Genomic DNA, 26754 nt, shown 5'->3' with positions numbered 1-26754 from the left:
CCTGAGCCTGTGCTCTGCAACGGGAGAGGCCACAGCAGTGAGAGGCCCGCGTACCGCAAAAAATAAATAAATAAATAAAATAAAGACCATTACAAAAGACAAAGAAGGACACTACATAATGATCAAGGGATCAATCCAAAAAGAAGCTATAACAATTGTAAATATTTATGCACCCAACGTAGGAGCACCTCAATACATAAAGCAACGCTAACAGCCATAAAATGGAAATCGACAGTAACACAATCATAGTAGGGGACTTTAACACCCCACTTTCACTAATGGACAGATCATCCAAAATGAAAATAAATAAGGAAACACAAGCTTTAAATGACACATTAGACAAGATAGACTTAATTGATATCTATAGGACCTTCCTTCCAAGAGCAACAGGACACACTTTCTTCTCAAGTGCTCATGGAACATACTCCAGGATAGATCATATCTTGGTTCACAAATCAAGCCTTGGTAAATTTAAGAAAATTGAAATTGTATCAAGTATCTTTTCCGACCAGAACATTATGAGACTAGATATCAACTTCAGGAAAAAAAACGGGAAAAAATACAAGCACATGGAGGCTAAACAATACGCTACTAAATAACCAAGAGATCACTGAAGAAATCAAAGAGGAAATCAAAAAAATACCTATAAACAAATGACAATGAAAACACAACGATGCAAAACCTATGGGATGCAGCAAAAGCACTTCTAAGAGGGAAGTTTACAGCAATACAATCCTACCTCAAGAAACAAGAAACATCTCAAATAAACAACCTAACCTTACACCTAAAGAAATTAGAGAAAGAAGAACAAAACCCAAAGTTAGCAGAAGAAAAGAAATCATAAAGATCAGATCAGAAATAAATGAAAAAGAAATGAAGGAAACAATAGCAAAGATCAATAAAACTAAAAGCTGGTTCTTTGAGAAAATAAACAAAATTGATAAACCATTAGCCAGACTCATCAAGAAATAAAGGGAGAAAACTCAAATCAACAGAATTAGAAATGAAAAAGGAGAAGTAACAACTGACACTGCAGAAATACAAAGGATCATAAGAGATTACTACAAGCAACTATATGCCAATAAAATGGACAACCTAGAAGAAATGGACAAATTCTTAGAAAAGCACAACCTTCGGAGACTGAACCAGGAAGAAATAGAAAATATAAACAGACCAATCACAAGCACTGAAATTGAAACTGTGATTAAAAATCTTCCAACAAACAAAGGCCCAGGAGCAGATGGCTTCACAGGGGAATTCTATCAAACATTTAGAGAAAATCTAACACCTATCCTTCTCAAATGCTTCCAAAATATAGCAGAGGGAGGAACACTCCCAAACTCATTCTATGAGGCCACCATCACCCTGATACCAAAACCAGACAAAGATGTCACACAAAAAGGAAACTACAGGCCAATATCACTGATGAACATAGATGCAAAAATCCTCCACAAAATACTAGCAAACAGAATCCAACAGCACATTGAAAGGATCATACACTGTGATCAAGTGGGGTTTATCCCAGGAATGCAAGGCTTTTTCAATATATGCAAATCAATCAATGTGATACACCATATTAACAAATTGAAGGATAAAAACCATGTGATAATCTCAATAGATGAAGAAAAAGCTTTTGACAAAATTCAACACTGATTTATGATAAAAACTCTCCAGAAAGTAGGCATAGAGGAAACTTACCTCAACATAATAAAGGCCATATATGACAAATCCACAGCCCACACTGTTCTCAGTGGTGAAAAACTGAAACCATTTCCTCTAAGGTAAGGAACAAGGGAAGGTTGCCCACTCTCACCACTATTATTCAAAATAGTTCTGGAAGTTTTAGCCACAGCAATCAAAGAAGAAAAAAAAATAAAAGGAATCTAAATCAGAAAAGAAGAAGTAGGGCTTCCCTGGTGGCGCAGTGGTTGAGAGTCCGCCTGCCGATGCAGGGGACATGGGTTCGTGCCCTGGTCCGGGAAGGTCCCACATGCTGTGGAGCGGCTGGGCCCGTGAACCATGGCCACTGAGCCTGCACGTCCGGAGCCTGTGCTCCGCAACGGGAGAGGCCACAACAGTGAGAGGCCCATGTACCGCAAAAAAAAAATAATAATAATAAATAAATAAATAAAAATAAAATTGTCTTCCAGCAAATGCACGTCTCTTTCTAGGACGAAATTTTACTGCTAAGAAATATGATGTTCTCTATTTCTTCTCTAAAGGGGACTTTGCATTTTGGCTCATCCCTAGTTCCTCTCCTCCACTCTGGCCTATGGGATGAGAGGTCACTATAGATAGGAATGGCCACACACCCTCCTTCAACAGCCCAGGAATGTTGAAGTGGCCACAACTGGGTGAGGTCACACCGAACGAAGCTGCTTTCTACTCCTCCGTGTTCAGGTACTCTCCCCCTTCTTCTCCAGTTCCGGGAAGCCTTCCAGCTGGGGGCAGCTGGCCACTTCTCCCTGCTCCCCCAGCAGAGGAGCTGGTGGGAGATGTGGAATTCTGGCCAAAGCAGCTCCAGGACTCCCAGGGCAAGAGAGGACCTCCCTTTCCCTCCCCTTCCCGTGATCACATGTTATGTGCATTTTGCTAACCTCCAAGGGCTATTTGGTGAAAACGGCTTGCAAAGAGACAACAAGGACTTGGTTGGGGTTCGAGCGTCAGTGCTATAGTGGCTTTCTCTGCTGCTTATAGAAAGAAAGGTTCTTATAGGCAAAGGCTTGCTCTCCCCAGCAGCCCTGAAAAAAGGGTGGCCTGGGCAATTCCCCACCCCTTCCTCATATGACCTTGTTTTCCTGTGGACCAAGACCAAGATGCTCCTCCCACCGGTCTCTTCCTGGAAGCCAAGCCTCCTTTTAATCTGTATAAAGTCCATACCCCTGGGTTACAGTGATTGCAGAAACTGCCTGTTCTCTCTCAGAGACCAAGCCAGAGACTCGGGTAAGCAGCCCCAGAGGCACACAGGAGCTGTTTGTGCTTGAGGGTTGGAGAGTGGGGAGCCAGGGTGGGTGAGGCTAGCCTGAGAATCGGGCCAGGCAGATGTGGGCAGGGGGCAGAGCTGGGGTCAGGAATGGAGCACGTAGGCTGCAGAGAGCCCATGGGGCTGGAGAAGGAGCAGCCCCCAGGCTGGGGGAGGAGAGCATCTCTCTTTGGAACACAATGGCATCCCTTTATTGTGCCAGTGTAAAACACTGGGGCTGAGTTTCCCTTGTGTTGTAGGACAACAGGGCTCTGTCCACCGTGATCCTGGATGAATACTCGGTGGTTATCTCAGGGATACAATTTGGCTTATTCAAAATTTGGATTAGTTATTTAATGGTTTTTTCAAAAGCATCTTCTAATGAGCCGTGTGAGCACTGGGTACAGAGGTGTTTTATGTTTCAAAGGTATTTCGTATCAAAAATATTTCTGTATTCAAAGACAGGGCTGCTAGGATTTTAGGTCATTTCTAGGGTCACCATCCAGAGGGGAGGACGGCCTCTCTGTAGGGAGTGGGAATCAAATGTTTGTGGAGAAGAGTATATGTGATTGTCTTGTTACTTGGAAAAGCTCGCAGGGAGCGGGACATCTTTCTGGTTGACCTGGAGACCGTAAGCCAGGGAGGCTACAGGTGGGAGCTGGGGTTCTCTTTCTAAGGCGATGTTATTCCTCCTCTCCCCCTTTTCCCGGGCAGGCTTCTCCAGGGCAGTGAGACCACCATGGCTCGGAAGTCCCTGGTCCTGTTGCCATGGCTGGTCCTGGTGCTGCTGGTGCTGGGGTGGGTCCAGCCTTCCCTGGGCAAGGAATCGCCGGCCATGAAGTTCCAGCGGCAGCACATGGACTCTGGCAGCTCCCCAGGCAACAACTCCAACTACTGCAACCAAATGATGACGCGCCGAAAAATGACCCAGGGACGGTGCAAGCCGGTGAACACCTTTGTGCATGAGTCCCTGGAAGATGTCAAGGCCGTCTGCTTCCAGGAAAACGTCCAATGCAAGAATGGGAAGACCAACTGCTATAAGAGCAACTCCACCATGTACATCACAGACTGCCGCGAGACGGGCAGCTCCAAGTACCCCAACTGTGCCTACAGGACCAGCCAGAAGGAGAAACACATCATCGTGGCCTGTGAGGGGGACCCATACGTGCCAGTCCACTTTGACGGTTCTGTGTAGGTCTCTACCTGAAGCCAGAGATGCCCCACCTCATCGCCTCTCCCCCTCTTGCTTCCTTGCCCTGCAGGCAATAACTCAAGTTAATTAGGGCTCTTATCCAACACACACACACACACACACACACACACACACACACACACACACACACACACACATGTGCTCCCCTGGCCTGAGGCTGGCCCCTGCGTGGCTTGGGGGGTGAGGAGTGGGTTGTGAGATGGGGCCTATGTTGACCACTTCACTGCTTCTTTCAATAAAACACAGTTGCAACCACTTGAATTCCTGATGCTGTCCCCATCCAGGTGCTGTTTGTGTGCTCGCTCTCCTGACAGAGGAGAGAACCGTGAGTCTGGTTAGCTTTGGTGAGTGGCAAATGGAATCCTTAGATACCACCTCTTCTGACTTTTGATTTTCACTGACCTGAGATAATTCCTCTCTTTGTAGGTTCTTTGATGCCCAATATAATTTTAAAGTGTGGGCTATTTTAGATAAAAAGGAGCTACGGTCTGGGACAGTGTCATGCTGGGCAAGCTGACAGAGGGCGAAGCTCAGATACAAAAATCTCTGGCACAGAAGGAAGGACAGCGTGACCCTGGGAAGACCCTGCTCGGCCTCAGGCGGGGAGGAGAAGTGTATGAAATTATGACCCTAAATTTCCATCTTCCTTTTTTTGAGGGAGCTATTGCTAAATCAGAAAGCTGGTCCTCTCTTCCTTACAAAGTTGGAACCCTCCATTCAGGAGCTAGGAAGGACTTCAGCGATCATCAAGTGGGGGGAGGATAAGTAGATTTCAGCTTGTGGACCAACTCTAATTGGAAGTGCCTGCCTAGAATGCTGTAGAAAAATACCTAAACAGTGAAGTGATGGAACAGTGGCCTCTACCGAAGGCTCGAGAGAGGTGAGGGTGTGTGTGCCACCCACTGGCCATCCCTGACCTAATGTAACCCCCGCCTTTTACAGAGGGGCAACCTGAATCTCGGAAAGGTTAAGCGACCTGCTCACGGCAGCTGCTCGTTAGTGTCCGACTGAGACTAGACCTTGGGTCTCCTGGCTTCCCTGTCATTGCTCTCTCTGCTATTGGAGTTTCCTCAAGAAGGAAACTCCCCAGTCTCCCTCCTTCACCGAGTGCTGTGGAGTCACGGCTTTCTCTGCCTCAGCTTGCTGGGGGCTCTCACAGGTTCCCAGGGCACTTGGCCTATGAGTCTGCTCACTTCTTGGCAACCCTTTCTTACATCCATTGAAAAGCCTTAACATGGCTTCTGTCATCACTTAATCATTTCATATGGCCCCCTGTTTACACCTGCATCAAGCTCTAGACAAGGTCATAGAACTAGAGAAAGGTCCTACTGCCAACCAGTCTGACCAGTTCTGTCATTGTCTTTGTGTACTACATTTATAAATGTTGGAAGTGATTGTGTGTTTTTTAGGTAAAGTGAATGCTTAGCTCTGGGGCCTCTGTAAGAGGAAGAAGACTTTTGGGTCAGAGGGGTGGCCAGCTATTTTGTTGGTAGTGGGGATCTCACTCCTTACAAACAGTGAGGATGGAGGAGGGAAAAAAGGGAAACTTTAAGTTTCTAGTTCTGTTTTCTTTAGATAGAATTTTTCTTAAGTTCATCTCACTCTTGTTTCCAAACCCAAAGCTCCTCCTTTTCCCTCCTGCTAGTGCTAAGAGAACACTTTAGGAGATCTTTGAACACTCACTTGGAGCTTTGCTGCATCTATTCTGCATAATCACCAGCTCTGGCTGCTGGTTCCATGCACCTTCCTGGCCATGGGGCCACTGTGAGTCTCCACGCGGGGAATAAAGTGATAGGTGCTAGCGGATGGTCCGGGTGCAGACCGGCACAGCCAGGGAAACGGGGGTGAGGTGGGGCGGAAAGTGCTCTGAATAGGAGGACTCTGGGCAGGGGAAGATCAAGTCTTGTCCTAGAGCCATCAGGCAGAGTCAAGGAGAGAAACACCAGTCGTCGGGGGACAAATCAGAGGTCTCTGTTCTGTGGGGCGACTATTGCTATCCCACAAATAAAGGAGTATTAACCTCTTCTAGGAGACTGACCCAGGCAGATTCATCTTAAAATTGAGGTGCTAACATGTGAAGATGGGTACCTGCTTAAAGACAGAAATGACCATATCCAGTGATTCTTCTAAGAAGGATAATGTTAATTTTCAGAAGAGTCTTCAAACCAAACAAGCTTCAGGAATTCTGCATTCTCGGTGGACAGGTAAATGCATCCCAGCGTCCACCTTACTCCTGCAGTTTTACCTGGACCGACAAAATCATAGTGTCTTCTGCCTCTTCTGACATGCTGATTTTCTCCTGTCTCTCTCTGGTAAATTCCCCTTCACTCCCAGCAGCCAATAGTCTTCCAGCCCGAAACAGATCGGTCACCCATACCTTCAATGAACAGAGTAAAGGGCCATCGCGTCAGGTTCTTTCTTTCCAAGTGCTGTCTCATTTGCACTTTGCACTTTCTGTCTAACTGGAAAATGAAAGGCTGCTCCCAATCGCCACCCTTGCCTCCTGAGACTGATTCAGCCCTCACAGAGCAAGTGGGAGCACTAAAGGGCTTTGAATCTACCTGCCCGTGGCAGAAGGCACATCAATATTGGTTTGGGAAATTGATCACGAATGTGGGGCGGCCCTCCATGTGCATGATTCATGATGCATGATGGAGGTCCTGCATAGAAGTTTCAGAATGAAAGTGTTACCTCCTGAAGACTAAACTGCGGCATACCTGGAATCATCTCAAAACTGTCTCCCAGGAGCCACTTTCTAGGGGACTAATCTCAAACACCTCTGCAAATCATTCAGTAAACTCCCATGTACTTTAGGTTTCTTTGTGGCTTGCAGCAAGTGTAGGTGGGATGGTTTCATCTCAGCTTCCTCCCTCCGGTGCTTATCTCCCTTCCCATTCCCTTATTGTCTTCTTACTTAACAATAGAGAAGGAGTTGTTCATCTGAATGGACAGAGTCTCACTAGGCCTGTTTTACTAGCCAGTGTGGTGACTGTACTTTAAAGCTCATCACTACTGTATGTCATCCTCTGGTTTCTTCTTGCTACAAGTCTGAGCAGGGCCTGTATTCAGGGTCAGTTTCCTTCCTTTTCCACCTTCCCTCAGTCTGCAGCTGGGTGGATAATTGGGCCAGGGCACCTAATGTAGTCCTTGCCCTACTATCAGCTCCCTGTGCTGTGCCCCTAAGGCACTCTGTAGCCCTCTCTGGACCACAGTTGTCTAATCTGTAAAACCCAGGGCTTGGGTTTGGTTATCTCAAAGTCCCCTTACGCTTAGGGCCTTCTACTCCCTATCTATTATTTTGTGTGTGTGTGTCAGTTCCCCGACCAGGGATTGAACCCGTGCCCCCTCCAGTGGAAGTGGGGAGTCTTAACCACTGGACCACCAGAGAAGCGCTTAGGACCTTCTAGCTGAACATCCATGTCTAGCAGTGAGTGCTGAGCCCTGGCATGCAGTTTCTGGCTCTTTGTGCGTAGGCATCTCTAGAAGAGTCACATCATTGAGATCTGGTTTGGTTCAGAGCTCTTCTCAGTGCAAAGCCATGTTCGGAGGTCTAGGTCATCCCAGTGGACTTCAAACATGCTTCTAGGGCAGAGTTTCCTCTCAGGCAACTTTAGGCAGCCTCTGAGAGTCAAGGCTGGCAGCTAGCCTCTGCTAGGCGTTGTTAGGCTTCCTGGGACCTGAGAGCCCATGGAGGTTTTTTAGCTTGGCTGAGATCCACAGACGGGAGAGAGTAATGAGGCGGCGAGATCAAGGCAACAACAAGAGAATGTGGGAGTGGGACCAGGAATTTCCTGAGCTTCTTGGAAACATTCCTCATAGAGGCTGAGAGCTGGCCCTGCTTCAGGCCAACATGTTTGGCAGCTTCTCTTCACCACCTCCCTCAAGCTCCCCCTTCCACTCCCATAAATACTGCCAGACAATTATTTAAGGGAAAGGCTCTGGCATAAGGAGAGCTTGGGCTGTTGTAACATAGAGACAAAACCTGTTTGCGTGGGACCATGAGTGTGTGTACACACGCCTAATATGAATGTGATCATGTTTGTAGATCTGTGGAATTAAGGAACATCAGGGCAGGGAAGGTCTTTTGTAACCTGGCTCTAAAACTTTCACCTTAAAAACAAAGAGGGGGGCTTCCCTGGTGGCGCAGTGGTTGAGAGTCTGCCTGCTAATGCTGGGGACATGGGTTCGAGCCCTGGTCTGGGAAGATCCCACATGCCGCGGAGCAACTAAGCCCGTGAGCCACAACTACTGAGCCTGCGCGTCTGGAGCCTGTGCGCCTCAACAAGAGAGGCCGCGACAGTCAGAGGCCCGCGCACCGCGATGAAGACTGGCCCCCGCTTGCCACAACTAGAGAAAGCCCTCGCACAGAAATGAAGACCCAACACAGCCAAAAATAAATAAATAAATAAATTTATAAAAAAAAAAAAAACAAAAAAAAAAACAAAGAGGGACTTCCCTGGTGGTCCAGTGGGTAAGACTCTATGCTTCCAATGCAGGCGGCCGGGGTTTGATCCCTGGTCAGGGAACTAGATCCCACATGCCGCGGCTAAAAGCCTGCATGCTGCAACTAAGACCCGGTGGAGCCAAAATAAATAATAAAATAAATAAATATTTTTAAAAAAGAGAAACTGAGGCATGAAGCCAAGTATGGAATGATGAAAACCAGATCTGCTGACTCCCAGAGTGTGTGCTTTTATGCCTTGCTTCCACATTTTCCTTCTTTTTCTGTTTTCATTTTTTAAAAAATATCATATGGGAAAATTGATCTTTTTGGTATACAATTCTATAAATTTTTAACTTGTATAAATGAATTGCACACGACCAGGACACAGAACAGTTCCATCACCCCCCAAATCCCCTTGTGCTATCTCTTTATAGTCATACACTCCCCTCACCCCAACACCTGCCAACCACTGATCTATTCTCTGTCACTATAGTTTTGTCTTTTCAAAATATCATACAAATAGGATTGCACAGTATGTAACCTTCCAAGACTGGCTTCTTTCACTCACTATAATGTCTATGAAATTTATCCAAGTTGTGTGGATCAGTGGTTCGTTCCTTTTTATCGTTGAGTAGCATTTTATTGCGTGGATGTTCCATGGCTTATTTATCCATTCACCTGTTGAAGGATGTTTGCATTGTTTCCATTCCGGGTGATTATGAAGATAGCTGCTTTAAACATCTGTGTACATATTTTTGTGTGAATTGGTGGAAGAATAGACACATAGATCAACGGAGCTGCATAGAGAGCCCAGAGCATACCCACACAGATACTGTCAAATGATTTTTGACAAAAGTGCAAAGCAATTCTAGGAAGAAAGGATAATCTTTTCAACAAATTGTGATTGAACATCCACATGCAAAAACAAACAAAAACAAAAGCCCCCTAACTTCAAAACCCTAAACCTTCCTCCCTCTGCCCTCTCTTTTCCACAGAGGAAGCTCTGTATTGGTGGAGAGACCTATGACATGCTTCTAAGTCCTGGAACCACCAACAGGATCTGTTCTCAGTCAGACCCCGGGTAGGTGGGAGCCTTGAGGTTGGGACAGAACAGGCAATGACGAAGGCACAGGAGTATAGAAGTAAGACAGAGGGATTATAAATACCGTGTCAAGAAGTAAGTATGGATGAGACTTAGAGGTAGAAAGGGATGAGAAAACAAGATCAGAAGGGTTGGCATAGATGGTTCTGTTGACTACCTGGAAGGTTATAACTAATTAGGTCACTTAGGAGTAGGAGGAAAATCTGTTTTTCTTTCTGGTTTTTTTCTCACAGGAAATGTAGCTCTGCATTCCCAGCATTCCACCTTCTTCTCTTGGGCTTTTGGGAATGGTGTGGGCCCCCTCTACGGCAAGCCTCGCTATTTCACTTAAGCTCAGTAGTGTGACGCCCAGTACTTACTGCTTTTACAGCCTCCACGAACTCTCGCAATTCCTTCAGTCAACCAGGACAATGGGAGATATAAAAAAACATCAGTTCTTTCCTCAGTACCTTTCTTTACAAGCTGCTGTCTGTGAAATCCCCACAACCACTGGTAGGCACCACATAACCATTGTCATAAGAGCAGGGAACAGCTCTTATCCTTATTGTATCCTCTCCTCGGAAAAGTTGCCAAACTACAATTAAAGATCTAAATGTAGGGATGCCTCCCACCATCGCTGAGGGCCTTGGGGCTCTTATGAAACTTCTCTTTATAATCACTGTTAGAAGCTGAATTGTGTTCTCCCAAAATTTATATGTTCAATCTTTAACTTCTCAGAAATGTAAGATGTAAGTCAGAATGTATTTGAAGCTAAGGCCTTTAAAGAAGTGATTAAGTTAAAATGAGGCCTTAGGTGGGCCCTAATCCGGTCTGACTGGTGTCCTTATAAGAAGAGGAAATTTGAACACAGAGAGACGGCCAGGGGTGCCATCACTGTCCCAGGGGGAAAGACAGGAAGTTGGGAGCTGGCTAGAAAGGGGGCTATTTGAGGATGTCTTTTCTAGAGAACTAAAAATACTTTCCTTGAAGCTTGTAATCATCCAAAGGGGAGATGGAGCTACTTGTATGAGGTACCAGGAATTTCATTAAGCCCGTTTTATATGTATGTTTAAATCCATATTAGGTCATTCAGGTCTTGAAACCACCCTGAGAACTAACACGAATCACTCTTCGTTAAACATTCCAGTTTTCTTGGTTGTTTTTCCCACTCAGCTGAAAGCTACTAGTGATCCGGTCTTTTTCATTTTTCTGTGGCTGGTGATTTGCCGGGTGCCCGACAAAGTAGAGTTTGGTAGATTCTATAAATGAAAGTGAGTAGGTAAAATATCTTCTTAGTAAATGAGGCAACTGATTATCTGCAAAGATAGGTAATTTGCACAAGTAGTAAATGACTGTGCTGAATTTTTTTTTTAATTTATTTATTTATTGGCTGTCTTGGGTCTTCGTTGCGGTGCAGGCATTTCTCACCGCGGTGGCCTCTCCCGCCGCGGAGCACGGGCTCCAGGCACGTGGGCTCAGCAGTTGTGGCTCGTGGGCTCTAGAGCGCAGGCTCAGCAGCCGTGGTGCACGGGCCCAGCTGCTCCGCGACACGTGGGATCCTCCTGGACCAGGGCCCGAACCCGCATCCCCCGCATTGGCAGGCGGACTCCCAACCACTGCACCACCAAGGAAGCCCCTGAAAATATTTTTAAACTTTTCATTTTGAAATAATTTCAGATATACAGAACAGTTTCAAAAATGATACAAAGGATTCCTGTATATCATTTGTCTATATTCTCTAAACATTAACATTTTTCCTATTTGCTTTATTAGTCACATATTTACGTACAGATACATAAATTTTTTTCTGAATGTGTGAGAGTAAGTTATGGACATGTTGCCCTTTTTCCTAAATACTTCACTATGCATTTCCTAAAAACAAGAACATTCTTTTTACAAGGGTTTAAAGTAAGTATACTTATCAAAATCAGGAAATTTGCATTGAAACTATACAGTTAACTAATCCACAGACTGTATTCAACTTTCATCAACTGCCTCACTCTAGAGCCCGAGAGCCACAACTACTGAGCTCTTGTGCCACAACTACTGAAGCCCGTGTGCCCTAGAGCCCGTGCTCTGCAACAAGAGAAGCCACCGCAATGAGAAGCCCATGCACCGCAACGAAGAGCAGTAGGAGCTCGCCCCAACTAGAGAAAGCTCACATGCAGCAACAAAGACCCAACGCAGCCATAAATAAATAAATAAAAGATTAAAAAAAAAATAAAAAGAAACCCACGAGTGTCTGGGACTTCCCCGGTGATGCAGTGGTTAAGAATCTGCCTGCCAATGCAGGGGAACCGTGTTCAAGCCCTGGTCTGGTAAGATCCCACATGCCACAGAGTAACTAAGCCCACAAGCCACAAGTACTGAGTCCACGTGCCACAAGTACTGAGTCCGCGTGCCACAACTACTGAAGCCCGCACACCTAGAAGCCGTGCTCTGCAACAAAAGAAGCCACCACAATGAGAAACCCACCCACTGCTGCGAAGAGTAGCCCCCACTCGCCACAAGAGAAAGCCTGCACGCAGGAACGAAGACCCAACACAGCCATAAATAAATAAATAAAATAAATAAAAAGAAACCCACTAGTGTCAGGCATTGTACTAGGAACCAAGGATCTAAAGATGCAAATAGCAGCTTTTTTTTTGCCTACATGACAATGTTGTGCTATTTCATACTCATCAGGTTGCCAAAAATGCAGGAGCACGATACTCTCATGTTTTGCCAGAGACAGGACATTGAGATGCAAACACTCACATACCATAGTTTCTGGCAATATTATACAATCAATGCTTCAGTTAGTCTATCTGTGTAACAAATTACCCCCAAACTTGGTGGCACAAAACAATAATTTATTATGCTCCCAGTGAGTCAGGAGTTCAGATAGGACACAGTGGGGACAGCTTGTTTCTGTTCCAATGTCTGAGGCTGCAGCTGGAAGACTCAGAGGTTGGGAGCTGGAATCATCTGAAGCCTCATTCACCCACATGTTGAATGGTTGATGTTGGCTGATACCTTAGCTGGGCCTGTTGGCTGGAATATCTATACAAGGCCTCTCCACGTGGCACCATCTTCCTCACAGCATGATGATTGGGTTCAAGTGTGGGTGTCCTACAACAGAGAGGGAAAGCCAGGCAGAAGCTGTATCACCTTTTATGACCTGGCTTTGGAAGTCATACAGTGTGACTTTCATCCCATTCTATTCATTAGAAGGGAGTTTCTAAGACTAACCCATACTCAAGGAAAGGGAACATAGACCCTTCTGATAGAGAAGAGTTAATATCACACTATAAGAAGAGCATGTAGAATGGGCTATGTTGATATGGACATCTCTGAAAAATACAATCTGCTACAATCAGTTTGTGAACAAAGAAGAACAAAGAACATCACTCATTACCCAGTTATACAAGGATTAAGTCGCAACCCACTGCAGTCGACCACTGACAGGGCATCCTGCAGGGAACTGAGAATGAAAAACAAGATGAGGTACTCTGTGCTTTGGAAAAACAGGTTCCTAGTTAGACGTGTATCTCAAGAATAATTTCAAAGACCCCTGATTCTTGCACCTTCCCAAACATAAAAAGTTCTAGTCCTCAGTAAGACCATGAATACAACTTAAACTCGCAATTCTTATGCTGAGTGTCTTTCTTTAAGTTGACAAGTTTCTTTGTACAGAGAAGTGTACAAAGATATCATTGCAATGCTGCTTGTTAGGGTGGAAATTTGGGAACATCCCAAATATTCAACAATAGACGACTGGTAAATAAATGATGGTTTATTAATACAAAGGAACAAATAATACACCAGTAAAAATAAAAGAACAACAAAGATACATTTTAACATCGATGAGTCTTAAAAACATTGTTGAGTGAACAGAAAAAGCAAGTTGCAGAATGATTTGTACTATATGATAGTATTTATATAAATTTCTTTTTAAATTGCACGTGGAAACCCTATGTTTTGTTTGTGAAGATATTATACATGAAATATAAGTATAAAAATAGGACTGGAAACACTTTAAATTTATAATTTCATCTGAGAAAAGTTAAGAGGAATGGGAATGGAGAGAGAGAGGAATAAAATGGATGCCAATGTTTTTATGTATATATATATATATTTTTTAGATAGTAAGTAAATGAAAAACAATATTTATTTATTTTGAGTGCTATATACTGGTTTGTATTTATCTATGTTGTTTAATTTTTTAAAAAATATTTATTTATTTATTTATTTGGTTGCACCAGGTCTTAGTTGTAGTAGGCAGACTCCTTAGTTGTGGTTCCAGGGCTCCTTAGTTGCAGCACATGGGCTCCTTAGTTGTGGCATGCAAACTCTTAGTTGCAGCATGCACATGGGATCTAGTTCCCCGACCAGGGATCGAACCCAGGCCGCCTGCATTGGGAGAGCAAAGTCCTAGCCACTGTGCCACCAGGGAAGTCTCTACATTGTTTAATTTTTGAAAAGTAATTCATCACGTTAAAAATGAAATTAGCCCATGAGAGAGGGCAAGGGGAGGACTTTATAAAATCCATCAAGGCACTTCCCTGGCAGTCCAGTGGTTAAGACTGTGTTTCCAATGCAGGGGGTAAGTGTTTGATCAGGGAACTAAGATCCCACATGCTGTGTGGTACGGTCAAAATAAGTAAATAAATAAAATAAAATCCATCAAGAAGTGTGAAGAGTGACTTCCCTCGTGGTGCAGTGGTTAAGAATCCGGCTGCCAACGCAGGGACATGGGTTTGATCCCTGGTCCGGGAAGATCCCACATACAGCAGAGCAACAAAGCCAGTGCGCCACAACTACTGAGCCTGGGCTCTATAGCCTGTGAGCCACAACTACTGAAGCCCACTCACCTAGAGCCCATTCTCCGCAACAAGAGAAGCCACTGAAATGAGAAGCCAGCACACTGCAACGAAGAGTAGCCCCCGATCACTGCAACTAAAAAAAAAAAAAAAGTATGAAGAGCTCCAGAAGAATTCCCTTCCTCATGAGCGTTTGCTTCCCCCTCCCTGTGAGGCTGTTTGGCCTTGCTTTTGCCACCCCATATGTGGGTTTTCCTCTGTAGGCTTGCCTCATACTTGGATATCACGTTTTCTGTTTCTATTAGCCCTGTCTAGATAGTATGGCATCTTAAAAAAAAAGCCAAACAGAAAAACACAAATGGAAAAGAAAGATAAGAACTATAAAAGAGAGAAAAAGGAAAAAAAAAAAAAGAAAAACACCAACCGTTATAAATTAAAAAGGTGACTTAAAGAATATTCACAGTATTGAATCTATCAATGAAACAGTTTTCGATTGTATACTTTTTTACCCCAATGGAACTAGTTAAAGTATCCATCTAAGGCAGTAAGTAAAGCAGTAAGAGGGGCATAATATTTTACTGGCTCCACATCCTCTAGTCAATATAAATTTTTTTAAAAGTACAGTGTCGGGGGCTTCCCTGGTGGCGCAGTGGTTAAGAACCCGCCTGCCAATCCAGGAGACACGGGTTCAAGCCCTGGTCTGGGAAGATCCCACATGCTGCGGAGCAGCTAAGCCCGTACGCAACAACAACTGAGCCTGTGCTCTGGAGCCCGTGTGCCACAGCTACTGAAGCCCATGTGCCTAGAGCCCGTGCTCTGCAACAAGAGAAGCCATCGCAATGAGAAGCCCGTGCACTGCAACGAAGAGTAGCCCCCGCTCACCGCAACTAGAGAAAGCCCGTGCACAGCAACAAAAGACCCAACACAGCCTAAATAAATAAATAAATAAAATAAATAAATAAATAAATAAATTTAAAATAAAAGTACAGTGTCGGGCTTCCCTGGTGGCACAGTGGCTGAGAGTCCGCCTGCCGAGGCAGGGGACACGGGTTCGTGCCCCGGTCCGGGAAGATCCCACATGCCGCAGAGTGGCTGGGCCCGTGAGCCATGGCCGCTGAGCCTGCGCGTCCGGAGCCTGTGCTCTGCAATGGGAGAGGCCACAGCAGTGAGAGGCCCGCATACAGCAGAAAAAAAAAAAAAAAGTACAGAGTCCTCTGACCTGATACTCAAATTCTATTTCCACACCCTGTGAGTAAGAGGTATGTATTGAATTGTCTACTTAGCTCATTTTCCCTGGGAACTTTGGCATCTCTAAGCCAGAGCTAATCCTCCTGGCACCAGGCTTGGCCCCAGGATGCCATTATAAACATGGACCCTGAAGCTCCTCAGGGCTTCCTGTGTCTTTTGAGTCTCATATCTTTGTAGCGCTCCCATATGTACATATGTAACTAAAATTGTTTTTTTCCTGTTGATCTATCTTTTTATTACAGGGGGTGTCTCAGCCAAAAACCTAGAAGGGTTTATGAAAAATTATTTTTCCTCCCCTACACATAGGACCTAAATTCTTAATCCCAGTCCTTTGATCTCTAGATCAGATACCTGTTCCAAAGCCCCAATGTTTCTGTGATATTTCACTATTTGAGTAGGGCAAGAATGTTTTTAGTGTCCCAGTGCTTTATTTTTAACCCCCTTGATCTATGCTTTCTCTTTGTCCATTCCAATAGACAACAGGAGAATTGACTCTAAGGCTACAGTGGATTATTATCCCTACTACTATTTATATTTAAAACATTATCTGATTAATTATAGAGGCAAATAGTTAAGATCTAGGATGCCTCAGTCACCAGTGTTAGAATCTGTGAAAATACCATCAACATCGAGTATCAGTGCCACCTCCAAACAACCACAGACAATGGTTTCAAGGGAAATATGTAAAGCCATGAGCAGAGTTTGAAGGGATGGAGAACTTTCTTGCTCCAAAGTCCCAGAGACACAGGGGTGAGGGAGTGGCAGAGGCCCCAGGTTGCCAAATAACTTCAAAGGTTGCCTAGGGCCAAAATCGTTCTCCCTGGAATGCTGGTAAATGCAGGCCTTAGATAGCTCCAGGCTGGCAATGATGTGAAAGGGATCACGCTTCTAAACACACTTATACACACGCTCATTAGAGTGCAGCAGAACATGGTTTTATTTCTGTGAACACAATACAACAAAAGTTGGCCAAAGTTCTAAGGCTGAAAATATGGAGGCCTGGACCCTTCTTTGCCCTCTTCCCTACTATCTTCCTTCAAAACCTAGAGCTCCAAAGCAGAAAATAATCCTACATATTTTTTGTCCCAACTCTGGTCTATCCTCATCACTCTAATTTTTCCAATACCCTCCTTTTTCCTTCTATGGGAACCAGGAAAATCAACGAAAGAAAAGAAAAATCAGAAGAGATCGTAAGAGAATTTGTGCCAAGCGAGAGGGAAAATGATGGAAACTTTAAACAATCTTGTCTAAGTGTACAGGAACCAAATGATAAGGAGGGTCGCTCTTCTGAGGGGGGTCACAGGCAACAATGAAGAGCTTGTATTGGGTGTCATCTCCGTAGCGGCAGTCAGGATACCTCCCCGCAGTGAGACTGCACTGAGTCAGGTTAGCAGGCTTTGGACTCTGGTGGCAGTTGCGCAGCCCATTCTTACAGACGATGTGGGGCAAATCACAGACAGCAGCCACGTCCTGGAAGGAGTTGTGCAGAAAGGTGTTTTGAGGCTTGCAGTGCTGAGTATAATTATTGACACTGCTCATTGCCTTGTTGCACTGGAGAAGCCTTGGCTGTATATGCTGAATTTCAAACCAGTGAGCCTTGGTGAGATGCTTAGGCAAAGCACAGAGTGGACACACTGACCACCATAGTCCCAGCAGCAATAGGAGGAGAGGAAAGCATCCCAGAAGACCTGGCCCCATCTTTTCTGTGTAAGGAGAGAGAAAACAATGGTAGTAGTAAAAACAATAAGAGCAAAATTATCACTCATAACCATTTAGATTTTTATTCTGCCTTTTAAGATCTCATAGCTCTTTTTTGTTTGTTTGTTTTTAACCATCTTCTTTCTCACTTGAGTCTCATGATTCTAAAGAAACTGAAGCCCAGTGAGGAGGAATTTGAGGTAAGACGATCTTTTCTCTGACCGGTAGATCTCGTTCTTCTCTTTGTCCCGCACTCACGCGTTTGATAGTTCCCATATCAGAAACCTTGTCTCTTCCCTCCTGAAATATTTACCCTCCAGCTATTTGACCTGGATCTCACAGCCATCTTCACTGGCCACTCTCCCCAGCCCTGGGGGCTTCTGCTCTTACCAGGTCTCCGCGCTGGGGCTCCCGCTGAGAACAGCAGCAGTAGTTAGTCCCAGGCTCAGAGGCTTTCGTCTGTTGTTCTTCTCCCAGGTGTGCAAGGCTGCCGGCGTGTGGCAGGGGAAGGGTCCTGAGCCCTAGGAAAGAGAAAACTAGGGCTTGGAAGATGAACTTCTTGTTGACAGTGTGGATGAGACTCTTAGACTTTCAAACTTGCTGTTTAATGAGTGTCAATAACACTGTAAATGCAGGGAGAGTAAGCTTACTTAAAGAAACAGTGAGACTCAAAACACAGTTTTGAGGAACTGATCACTTCCTGATATGAGTTGGTGCTTCCTCCCTGACTTGAAGCTTCAGTTTTTTGAAGTTTTATGGTTTCATTTCCTTAGGAGAAAATATACATGAAAATCTGATATAATAACTGCCGTGTACTTGGTATGTGAGCTTCAACCATAGACTTGAATGAATTATTCCTTTATGTGTATGTTTATTGGGCCAGATACTGGGCTACTCTGATTCGGGAGCTTGTGATCTAATGAAAGAGACAGTCAGGTAAATGGACCAATGCACAATATATTAACAAATATAAATAGCACTTACAGCTGTGATCAAGGAAACTACAGGTAACTGTGTGGATACAGTAGAGAGGAGGTATTTTTGGAGGACACAACACCGGCACTGAGTTTTGAAGATTAATTAGAAATTAGGTGAAGAAGATGGTAAGGGTAGCCCAAAGAGGAAACTGTGTGAAGAGACCCATACATATGAAGGAGAAGGGCACATTTAGGGTATTTGCCTCTTAAATCTGTTCTTGCCTTTCCATTGGTGCTGCAATATCCTTATTCAGAAGCTGATTGTCTCATAGAGGACTCACATAAAAGTTTCCTGCATGGACTCCCTGCCTCTAGTCTCTTTTCCTTCCAATCCATTCTACATATTAATACTTCCAGATTAGTATTTCTTGAGCATAAATATAACAGTGAAACACTCTTGCCCAGTACTTTTAATGGCTCCAATAATCTTTAGGATAAAAATTATTTCTGTTTATAGTAAAGTTGCAAGATACAAGGTCAATATACAAAAATTGCTTCCTTATATACCAGCAATGAACAACTGGAATTTGAAATAAAAAAAAACAAACTAACATTTATATTAGCACCAAATAAAAATGAAATACTTAGGTATAAATCTAATAAAATATGTACAAGATCAATATGAGGAAAACTATAAAACTCTGATGAAATAAATCAAAAGAAGATCTAAATAAATGGAGAGATATTCCATGTTCATGCTGAAGGAAATCAGAATATGTAACCCCCCAAAATGGCTCTTTGACATAAAAATTATTTTGCACTGAAGGCAATTAAGAGTCATGAAGTGCAGAAAAAGCTCCCCCCTCTTTGTCCAAAGCCAGGAAATAAATTCTCTTTTTACTGGAGATAGACCCTCAACCTCCCAGAGAGGGCACCAGAGGAATCTGCAAAAGAATCTTGAAACTAACACTTATCTTTCTAGTTACTTCTTCACCATTTACTAACCATAGACCAAACCCCTTTGTCTTGCCAATTCTTTACGAATATCTTGTTTCTTGGGCTAAAAGGTATAAAAGCTTCCTGCTCTTTTCACTTATTTGGATTTTTCATTCTCTTGTGAATGCTCCCATGTATATGTAAATATTTAATAAAATTTGTATGCTTTTCTCCTATTGATCTGTCTTTGTCAGTTGAATTTTCAGACCCAGCCAGAGACCCTAAGAGTGTTGAGGAAAGCTTTCTTCCCATACAATGACATTATGCACTTGTCAAAACGTGTACAACATGAAGAACGAATCCTAGTGTAAATTGTGGACTCTATTAATACTGGTTCATCAAATATAACAAAAGTACCACAGTAAAATAAGATGTTAATAATAAGAAAATTGTGAACAGTGTGGTTAGGAGAGGAGGGAGGGAAGAGAGGCATATGGGAACTCTTTGTACTTTCTACTCAATTTTTCTGTAAATCTAAAATTGCTCTGAACAAATAAGTCCATCACTTAAAGAAAAAATTTTAAGATGTCTGTTCACAACATTGTAAAGCAATAATACTCCAATAAAAATTAATAAAAAAGGAGTAAAAAAATAAGTCTGTTTGCCTAGTGCTCATATATCTTATTCTACATCCTATGTATTAGAACAGTCCTCCTTCTCTCTGCAGTTCCACAACTTGATTGTACACCAAACCCACTACAGAGGAAAACAATACCGAGTTACCCATGTCCTTAAGTAGGGGTCTCCTAACCCTGGCCTCACACCAGAATTGTCTATGAAAAGTTTTTAAATGCCAAGATCCTAGGCCTACTGAATCAGAATCTTGGGGACGGACATCTTTGCATATCTATATTTGATTAACTCCACAGTGATTCTGTTACCCATTCTTTGTAGAGAACCATTTTTCTTGACTGACATTGATTTTCACCCAATGTCCAAGTTCTTAAGACTGGTCTTATTCTTGATTCTGAGATAAAGTCCTCCTGAGTGCTACTTCCTCCTCAAGGGATATACATAACAACATATCTTTGAATTCTTCTACAGGAACTAAGGCTCCCACCCAGGTGGAGGATGGTAACTTCAAGCTGAGCACAAGTTCTGGAGCACCACCCTGTTGCCTCACCACGAACAAATCAGAAGAAAGTCCCACGCCCTGCAGCCCTCACCCCAAATTTTGTCTTTAAAAATTCCTCCCTGAAAACCATCAGAGATCTCAGGTCTTTTGAGCATGAGCCACCCCTTTCTCCTTGCTTGGCCCTGCAATAAACCTTTCTCTGCTCCAAACTTTGATGTCAGGTTGTTTGACATCACAGTGTATCAGGCACAACAACTTGGGTTTGACAACATGCTGGGCTAAAGAAAGTGAGTATTTCCTCAACGATCATTTGACATGTGGGGAAATACTGATTGTTTTTCTCACTTGATAAATGCTGAGGAACTATTACCCAAAAACCGAGTTTGTCTCTTGGTGGATGTCAAGCCAAAAGATACAACCAAGCCAAAGAGCAGGAGAAGGAAGGATTTCTGATTACTTGCAGCAGGTAAGGAGAACACTGGGAATCTTTCCCAAAACAGTCTCCCTGGAACAGCAAAACTGGGGAAGTTTTAAGCTAAGGGTATATGCACATTCATGAAGGGGCTTGAGCAGAGGAGAATTCAGCATAGAACTGGGGAAAGGTTGACAGAGCCCAAGCTTTAGCTGACTGAAGTCAGGAACGTCAACAGCATCATTCTGTCCTCCACCTGGGTGGGGGCCTTAGTTCCTACAGAACGCAAAGACTTTATCAGATTGTAATGTATGTCCCTTGAGGAGGAACTAAGATTCTGTTTTATTGCTGAACTATTGTTTCTTGACTGCTTTCCTTTGTTCCTGCATTCCCTTACTTCCCTTAAGATCCTGTGGCCAGGCTTAGACCGCAAAATGGCTTAGGCTAAAATGGCTTCTCTTATGTCAAGAAAACCCTTCCTGGTTCTCTTTCTCCAGGGACCCCCTACCCTATCTGCTTACAGAACTGCTGTTTAACACTAATCTCTTGTGAGTTTGGTTGGTATAGGTCATCATCTCCCAGGTATTTGCTCATTCCCAAGTACACTGAAAAAATGGCAAAGCTGAGGAGCTATGCTTGGAGCACGATGACCAATCTAGATTCACTGGCTACTCGTTGAGGCCCGAGTTCCAGGAAGGTGTTGTTGGGGAGGAATTTTTTTCCTTTTTTCCCTTCTAGGATATTTGGCTCATCTCATAATTCAATGATATAAGACAAACTGACAGGAGAAAACAAACAAAAGTTTATACATTTATATATACGTGTAATACATGGCAGAGACCCAGGTAAACTGAGTAACTTGCCAAAATGGCTGGGGCCATCACCTTAAATATCACCTTCGGCTAAAGACAAAAGGAGATGTTGGGGAGGGAAATCTATGGGAGATGACCAGGAAAACACAGGAAACAAGGATAATGTCGTTGCGGTCCGCGGGCCTCTCCCGTTGTGCAGCACAGGGTCCGGACGCCCGGGCCCAGCGGCCATGGCTCACGGGCCCAGCTGCTTCGCGGCATAAAAAGCGGCATAGGGGATCTTCATCATCTCCCAGGTATTTGCTCATTCCCAAGTACACTGAAAAAATGGCAAAGCTGAGGAGCTATGCTTGGAGCACGATGACCAATCTAGATTCACTGGCTACTCGTTGAGGCCCGAGTTCCAGGAAGGTGTTGTTGGGGAGGAATTTTTTTCCTTTTTTCCCTTCTAGGATATTTGGCTCATCTCATAATTCAATGATATAAGACAAACTGACAGGAGAAAACAAACAAAAGTTTATACATTTATATATACGTGTAATACATGGCAGAGACCCAGGTAAACTGAGTAACTTGCCAAAATGGCTGGGGCCATCACCTTAAATATCACCTTCGGCTAAAGACAAAAGGAGATGTTGGGGAGGGAAATCTATGGGAGATGACCAGGAAAACACAGGAAACAAGGATAATGTCGTTGCGGTCCGCGGGCCTCTCCCGTTGTGCAGCACAGGGTCCGGACGCCCGGGCCCAGCGGCCATGGCTCACGGGCCCAGCTGCTTCGCGGCATAAAAAGCGGCATATGGGATGTTCTCGGACCGGGGCACGAACCCGCGTCCCCTGCATTGGCAGATGGACTCTCAACCACTGCGCCACCAGGGAAGCCCAAAGATAATGTTGTTTTGCAGACTTATCATTGTCTTGTCCACCACTAAGAGTTTCTAGAGAATGAGTCCCGTCCCCCACCCCCCCACCGCTTCCTGGTACAGCAGGAAGACACCCTTACAAATGGAGATTTCTCTTTTACCTGTAAATGTCTCTTACAAAAGAGTGACTTCTATTTGGTCTTCAGAGCTCCTCTCATATCTGCTGATTCTTAAAAAATAACCAGGCTAAAATAATCCTTATACCAAAGAGACATATTTTAGGGTGGAAAATTCTGCTCCCTTATAGTGTGCAGCTTAAAGTGTCATCTAATTTAAAATGTTTTTACCCTGGTCTTTGTTCTAATTGTTTCAAGGCTTGAGTCATTCAGTGATGCAGGAGGCTGAAGAACACAGGGTCCTTTAATGTTCAGTATCTCTCCTTCGCATACCTGCCCCAGGCAAAATTATACGAAGCGAACATTTCTCTTACTCTGTATCTCTATCTCTCATTTCACAAACAGAATTTCTGTGGACCTTACTTACTTGTGTTTCAACATTTCCTTCTCCAATCTACTTCCTCTTTTCTCCAACAAAATGCAAGTCTTAAGCCCCACTCTTTTTTTTTTTTATTTTAATTTTTGGCTGCGTTGGGTTTTCGTTGCTGTGCGCAGGCTTTCTCTAGTTGTGGTGGCGAGCGGAGGCTACCCTTCATTGCGCTGCGCGGGCTTCTCATTGTTGTGGCTTCTCTTGTCGCAGAGCACGGGCTCTAGGCGCGTGGGCTTCAGTAGTTGCAGCTCGCGGGCTCAGTAGTTGTGGCATGCAGGCCCTAGAGGGCACGGGCTTCAGTAGTTGTGGCTCATGGGCTTAGTGGCTCCGCGGCATGTGGGATCTTCCCGGACCAGGAATCGAACCCGTGTGTCCTGCATTGGCAGGCAGATTCTTAACCACTGTGCCCAGGGAAGTCCCTAAGCCCCACTCTTGATGAGAGTTTCATTTTAAAGTCCTCTAGCCCTACCCTATATCTCTGCCAAGTGAAAACGGTTTTTATCAGATAAACTCATTTGTGTTCATATCTTCTACTTAATGTATTATTCATCAGGAAACATACATACTACCGTAACTCATCTAAAATGCAATAGCCTCGTTACAGACATTCTTAAAGAAATCCAGGGAGAGGAGACAATTGATGGGCACTCGTCATGTTTGTTTTGTCAAAGTCAAAATTAAAATACCAAGTCAAAGGATAGAAAGGAAGAAAATCAGTGTTGACTGAGCACCTGCTATGTGCCAGGAACATGCTACATATTTTGTACCTAATCAGCTCTGGCCACACCCATCAATCTGGGTGGGTATGGGAACTCAGCATATCCCCACAATCAATGCCTAGGTCACAACTTTTCCCCAGCTGAGCACATAAACAGTTATACTTTCATCATACACACAAGTCTATTACACATATTAGACACACACATATAATACACTTTAAACCTACATACAGCACAAATCACACTCAAGCATAAGCTATATAACTCACAATTATAACACCCGACAATCACACGACACATAAATAAATTTCACACATTGGAATGATAAAATTTATTTAGGGATGGGAAGATCATTCCACTTGCAAAGTTATAAGGAGAGTCAATATCAGGAAAATTCCTGGGTTAGTCAAAAAGAAATTCCATATGAGCTGAATCTTTTCAAAAATGTAGAAGTAAATCAGGTAAATAAGGACAGAAGGGTATTCCAGGCAGAGAAACAACATAGGCAAAGTTACGATAGTAAGAAACCACGTGAAACATAACTCTCAGTAGTTGGAAAACACTGGCAAATAAATGCAAGGGCTCTTGGTGCAGGGAGGGGCCACCACTTGGGAAGCACTGAATGCTAAAACCTGTGGGTGTGGGTCAACTTTCTAGTTGCTGATATCCTCTAACAACTGCATGTCCTCTATGCCATCAACAAACCCATTCATGCCACAATGGAATTCAATGTAGCTGTAGCTCTTGTAATCTTTGTAGTTGTTTTTGCTATTCTTCCGGTAGCACTTGGGTGTTTTGAAGGGATATGGAGCCCATATATATACATTTCTGTAGTGATCTCTCCAGTTCCTGATGCATATATGCTCAGTTTTGTGCCATACGGTATAGACGAAGATGTGATAGTTCTTGTCTTTTGAAACACCTCTTTCCCTCATCAGATCACTGCACTTGTACTTGCTGAATTCCCAGTTTGTGCTAGGGTGGTGCTGTTTCATGAATTCCCTCCAGGAAACGTTCTGGCTGTGTACAAGGAGCCCACATAGAGGGAACAGCAGGGCCAAGAGAGGGCCTAGGACCTTTAGAGAGGATGCCATCTCAGTCACCAGGGCCACCTGTGGGTGTACAGGGAAGAGAGAGGAAACACTGCTGAGCTCTACCTTAAAATTCCTCTCTGCCAACGTAGGCCCTTCAACCAAATTTTATCATTTGGTTCCCAGGCTAGAAGGTGATAACTCTCATTAGATAATAAAGTTTATAAGAACGGAAAATATGTTACAGCCTGAGTGAGATAAGCACAAAGTTGTAAAAAACTGATGAAGTTCATTTTGAGAAGTCCAAGTACCTCCTGTCTGCCATCTCTTCCACCTGAACTGAAGAACCAATCACCCTCTAGCTAGCTGTTTTGCAGTCCAGATCGATTCTTTTTTTTTTTTTTTTTTGTTTTATTTTTTTTTTTTTTTTTTTTGGTTAATATTTATTTATTTATTTTGGCTGCGTGGGGTCTTAGTCGCTGCATGCGGGATCTTTTAGTTGCAGCATGTGGACCTCTTAGTTGCAGCATGCATGTGGGATATAGTTCCCCGACCAGGAGTCAAACCCGAGCCCCCTGCATTGGGAGCTCGGAGTCCTACCCACTGGACCACAAGGGAGTCCCCAGATCAATTCTCAAAAGAGCATGTGTCCTAAAGAAAATGGTATTTTAAGCTCTATGTCTGTGAGGTGGAAAGTGTTGTTGCCTTTTAAGGGGATACAGAAGATGAATAGAGACTTGGGAGATGTTTCTGAAGCAGGAAGGCTTTGGTTCCTTGAAATCTGAGGCTGCAACTACGCTGACTCTGCAAGATGGTGCTTACCAGGATCCTGACTTCTTTAAGACACTTCCCCAAAGCCTGTGTGAAACATGTTATCACTTGTGACTACCCACATCCCTTCTCAGAGGCCATTTCCCTAATTATCATCATTATAAATGATCTTGATTTATTGTTAAGAAGGTCAGCATAAAGGAACTCCAGTTTTGAAATATTGTTCTAATCAATCAAGTACCAAAATTGAAACTGCCCTCACAACAGCTACTCTGGTCAAAATTAGAGCCGAGAGTTGCTTGAAAAAGTCTTCCCTTTAAACTAGCTCTCTGTCGTCATTTACCATGAGGAGTATACCCGGCCCTGTGGAATTTCTAACCTGATTCTCAACTCTCTGAGTGTGATGTCCTCAGATGGGCTTAATAATAACTCCCTCACAAACCTGTAAGAGGCTAGTGAGATACGTGTACTGAGAGCATATCTGAGAATGTCAAGTACTCCATCAAACAGAGCGCAAGGGGTAGGCACGCTCTCATTTGTGGCACCCTACCTCTGGCTCAAAAGGCCTAAATAGGATGAAGAGAAGACCAGGATTCAAGCTGCTTCAATGTACAGTCGGCCCTCTGTATCTATTTGTTCTGCACCCAGGAATTCAACCAAGCACACCATGGATTAAAAATAGTCCCCCCTCCAAAAAAAATCCAGAAAGTTCTAAAAAGTAAAACTTGAATTTGCTGTGTGCTGCCAACTATTTACATAGCATTTACATTGTATTTACAGTTATTTACACTGTATTAGGTATTATAAGTAACGTAGAGATGATTAAGCATATAGGAGCATGCGCGTATGTTAGATGCAAATACTACGCACACAATTTTATATAAGGGACTTGAGCAAGCTTGGATTTTGGTATCCTGGGCATGGCGGGGTCCTGGACCAATGCCCCCCATGGATACTAAGGGACAATGGTATTATGCTCAGGAAGATTGGAGAAGAAGTGGGGAGGGGTGGAAGAGTGGAGAGAGGCTCCAAGAACTGTATCAGTGAGATTAACGCTGAGTTGAGTCCAGGTCTTTGGTTCTTACAAGTTGAGTCACTGTCTATTCTTTTTTTTTTTTTTTTTTTTTTTTTTTGGGGAGGCGGGGCCCTCCCTTTTTGGGCCCT

General features: G+C 43.9%; 3 protein-coding genes across 3 annotated transcripts in view; 1 reads left to right on the top strand and 2 right to left on the bottom strand.

Moving 5' to 3' along the window:
• The first annotated feature begins 2716 nt into the window (after nucleotides 1-2716).
• On the top strand, nucleotides 2717-4436 carry RNASE1 (ribonuclease A family member 1, pancreatic). Its single transcript, XM_024761320.1, has 2 exons — nucleotides 2717-2943; nucleotides 3677-4436. Exon 2 carries the CDS (start codon nucleotides 3702-3704, stop codon nucleotides 4155-4157), a length of 456 nt encoding a protein of 151 aa, XP_024617088.1. The 5' UTR covers nucleotides 2717-2943; nucleotides 3677-3701; the 3' UTR covers nucleotides 4158-4436.
• Nucleotides 4437-16663: 12227 nt separating this feature from the next.
• On the bottom strand, nucleotides 16664-18117 carry RNASE6 (ribonuclease A family member 6). Its single transcript, XM_024761326.1, has 3 exons — nucleotides 18099-18117; nucleotides 17839-17969; nucleotides 16664-17453 (listed from the first exon to the last, which is right to left on the bottom strand). The coding sequence occupies exon 3, from the start codon at nucleotides 17446-17448 to the stop codon at nucleotides 16984-16986; it is 465 nt and encodes a 154-aa protein (XP_024617094.1). The 5' UTR covers nucleotides 17449-17453; nucleotides 17839-17969; nucleotides 18099-18117; the 3' UTR covers nucleotides 16664-16983.
• Nucleotides 18118-24120: 6003 nt separating this feature from the next.
• The window catches only part of EDDM3B (epididymal protein 3B), a 4285-nt gene continuing 1651 nt past the window's right edge, over nucleotides 24121-26754 (bottom strand). Inside the window, exon 2 of the mRNA XM_024761327.1 lies at nucleotides 24121-24900. Within this exon, the coding sequence (XP_024617095.1) occupies nucleotides 24442-24882 (441 nt within the window). The 5' untranslated portion in view covers nucleotides 24883-24900 and the 3' untranslated portion in view covers nucleotides 24121-24441. The remainder of the gene's footprint in view (nucleotides 24901-26754) is intronic.

This window comes from Neophocaena asiaeorientalis, unplaced genomic scaffold (assembly GCF_003031525.2).
Source record: "Neophocaena asiaeorientalis asiaeorientalis breed wild unplaced genomic scaffold, Neophocaena_asiaeorientalis_V1.1 scaffold95, whole genome shotgun sequence".
In the NCBI taxonomy this organism is placed as follows: domain Eukaryota; kingdom Metazoa; phylum Chordata; class Mammalia; order Artiodactyla; family Phocoenidae; genus Neophocaena; species Neophocaena asiaeorientalis.
This window is presented reverse-complemented; position numbering and strand designations above follow the sequence as displayed.

Coding starts and splice junctions, on each gene's coding strand:
- RNASE1 (XM_024761320.1), top strand. CDS start 3,702: ATGGCTCGGAAGTCCCTGGTCCTGTTGCCATGGCTGGTCCTGGTGCTG.
- RNASE6 (XM_024761326.1), bottom strand. CDS start 17,448: ATGGGGCCAGGTCTTCTGGGATGCTTTCCTCTCCTCCTATTGCTGCTG.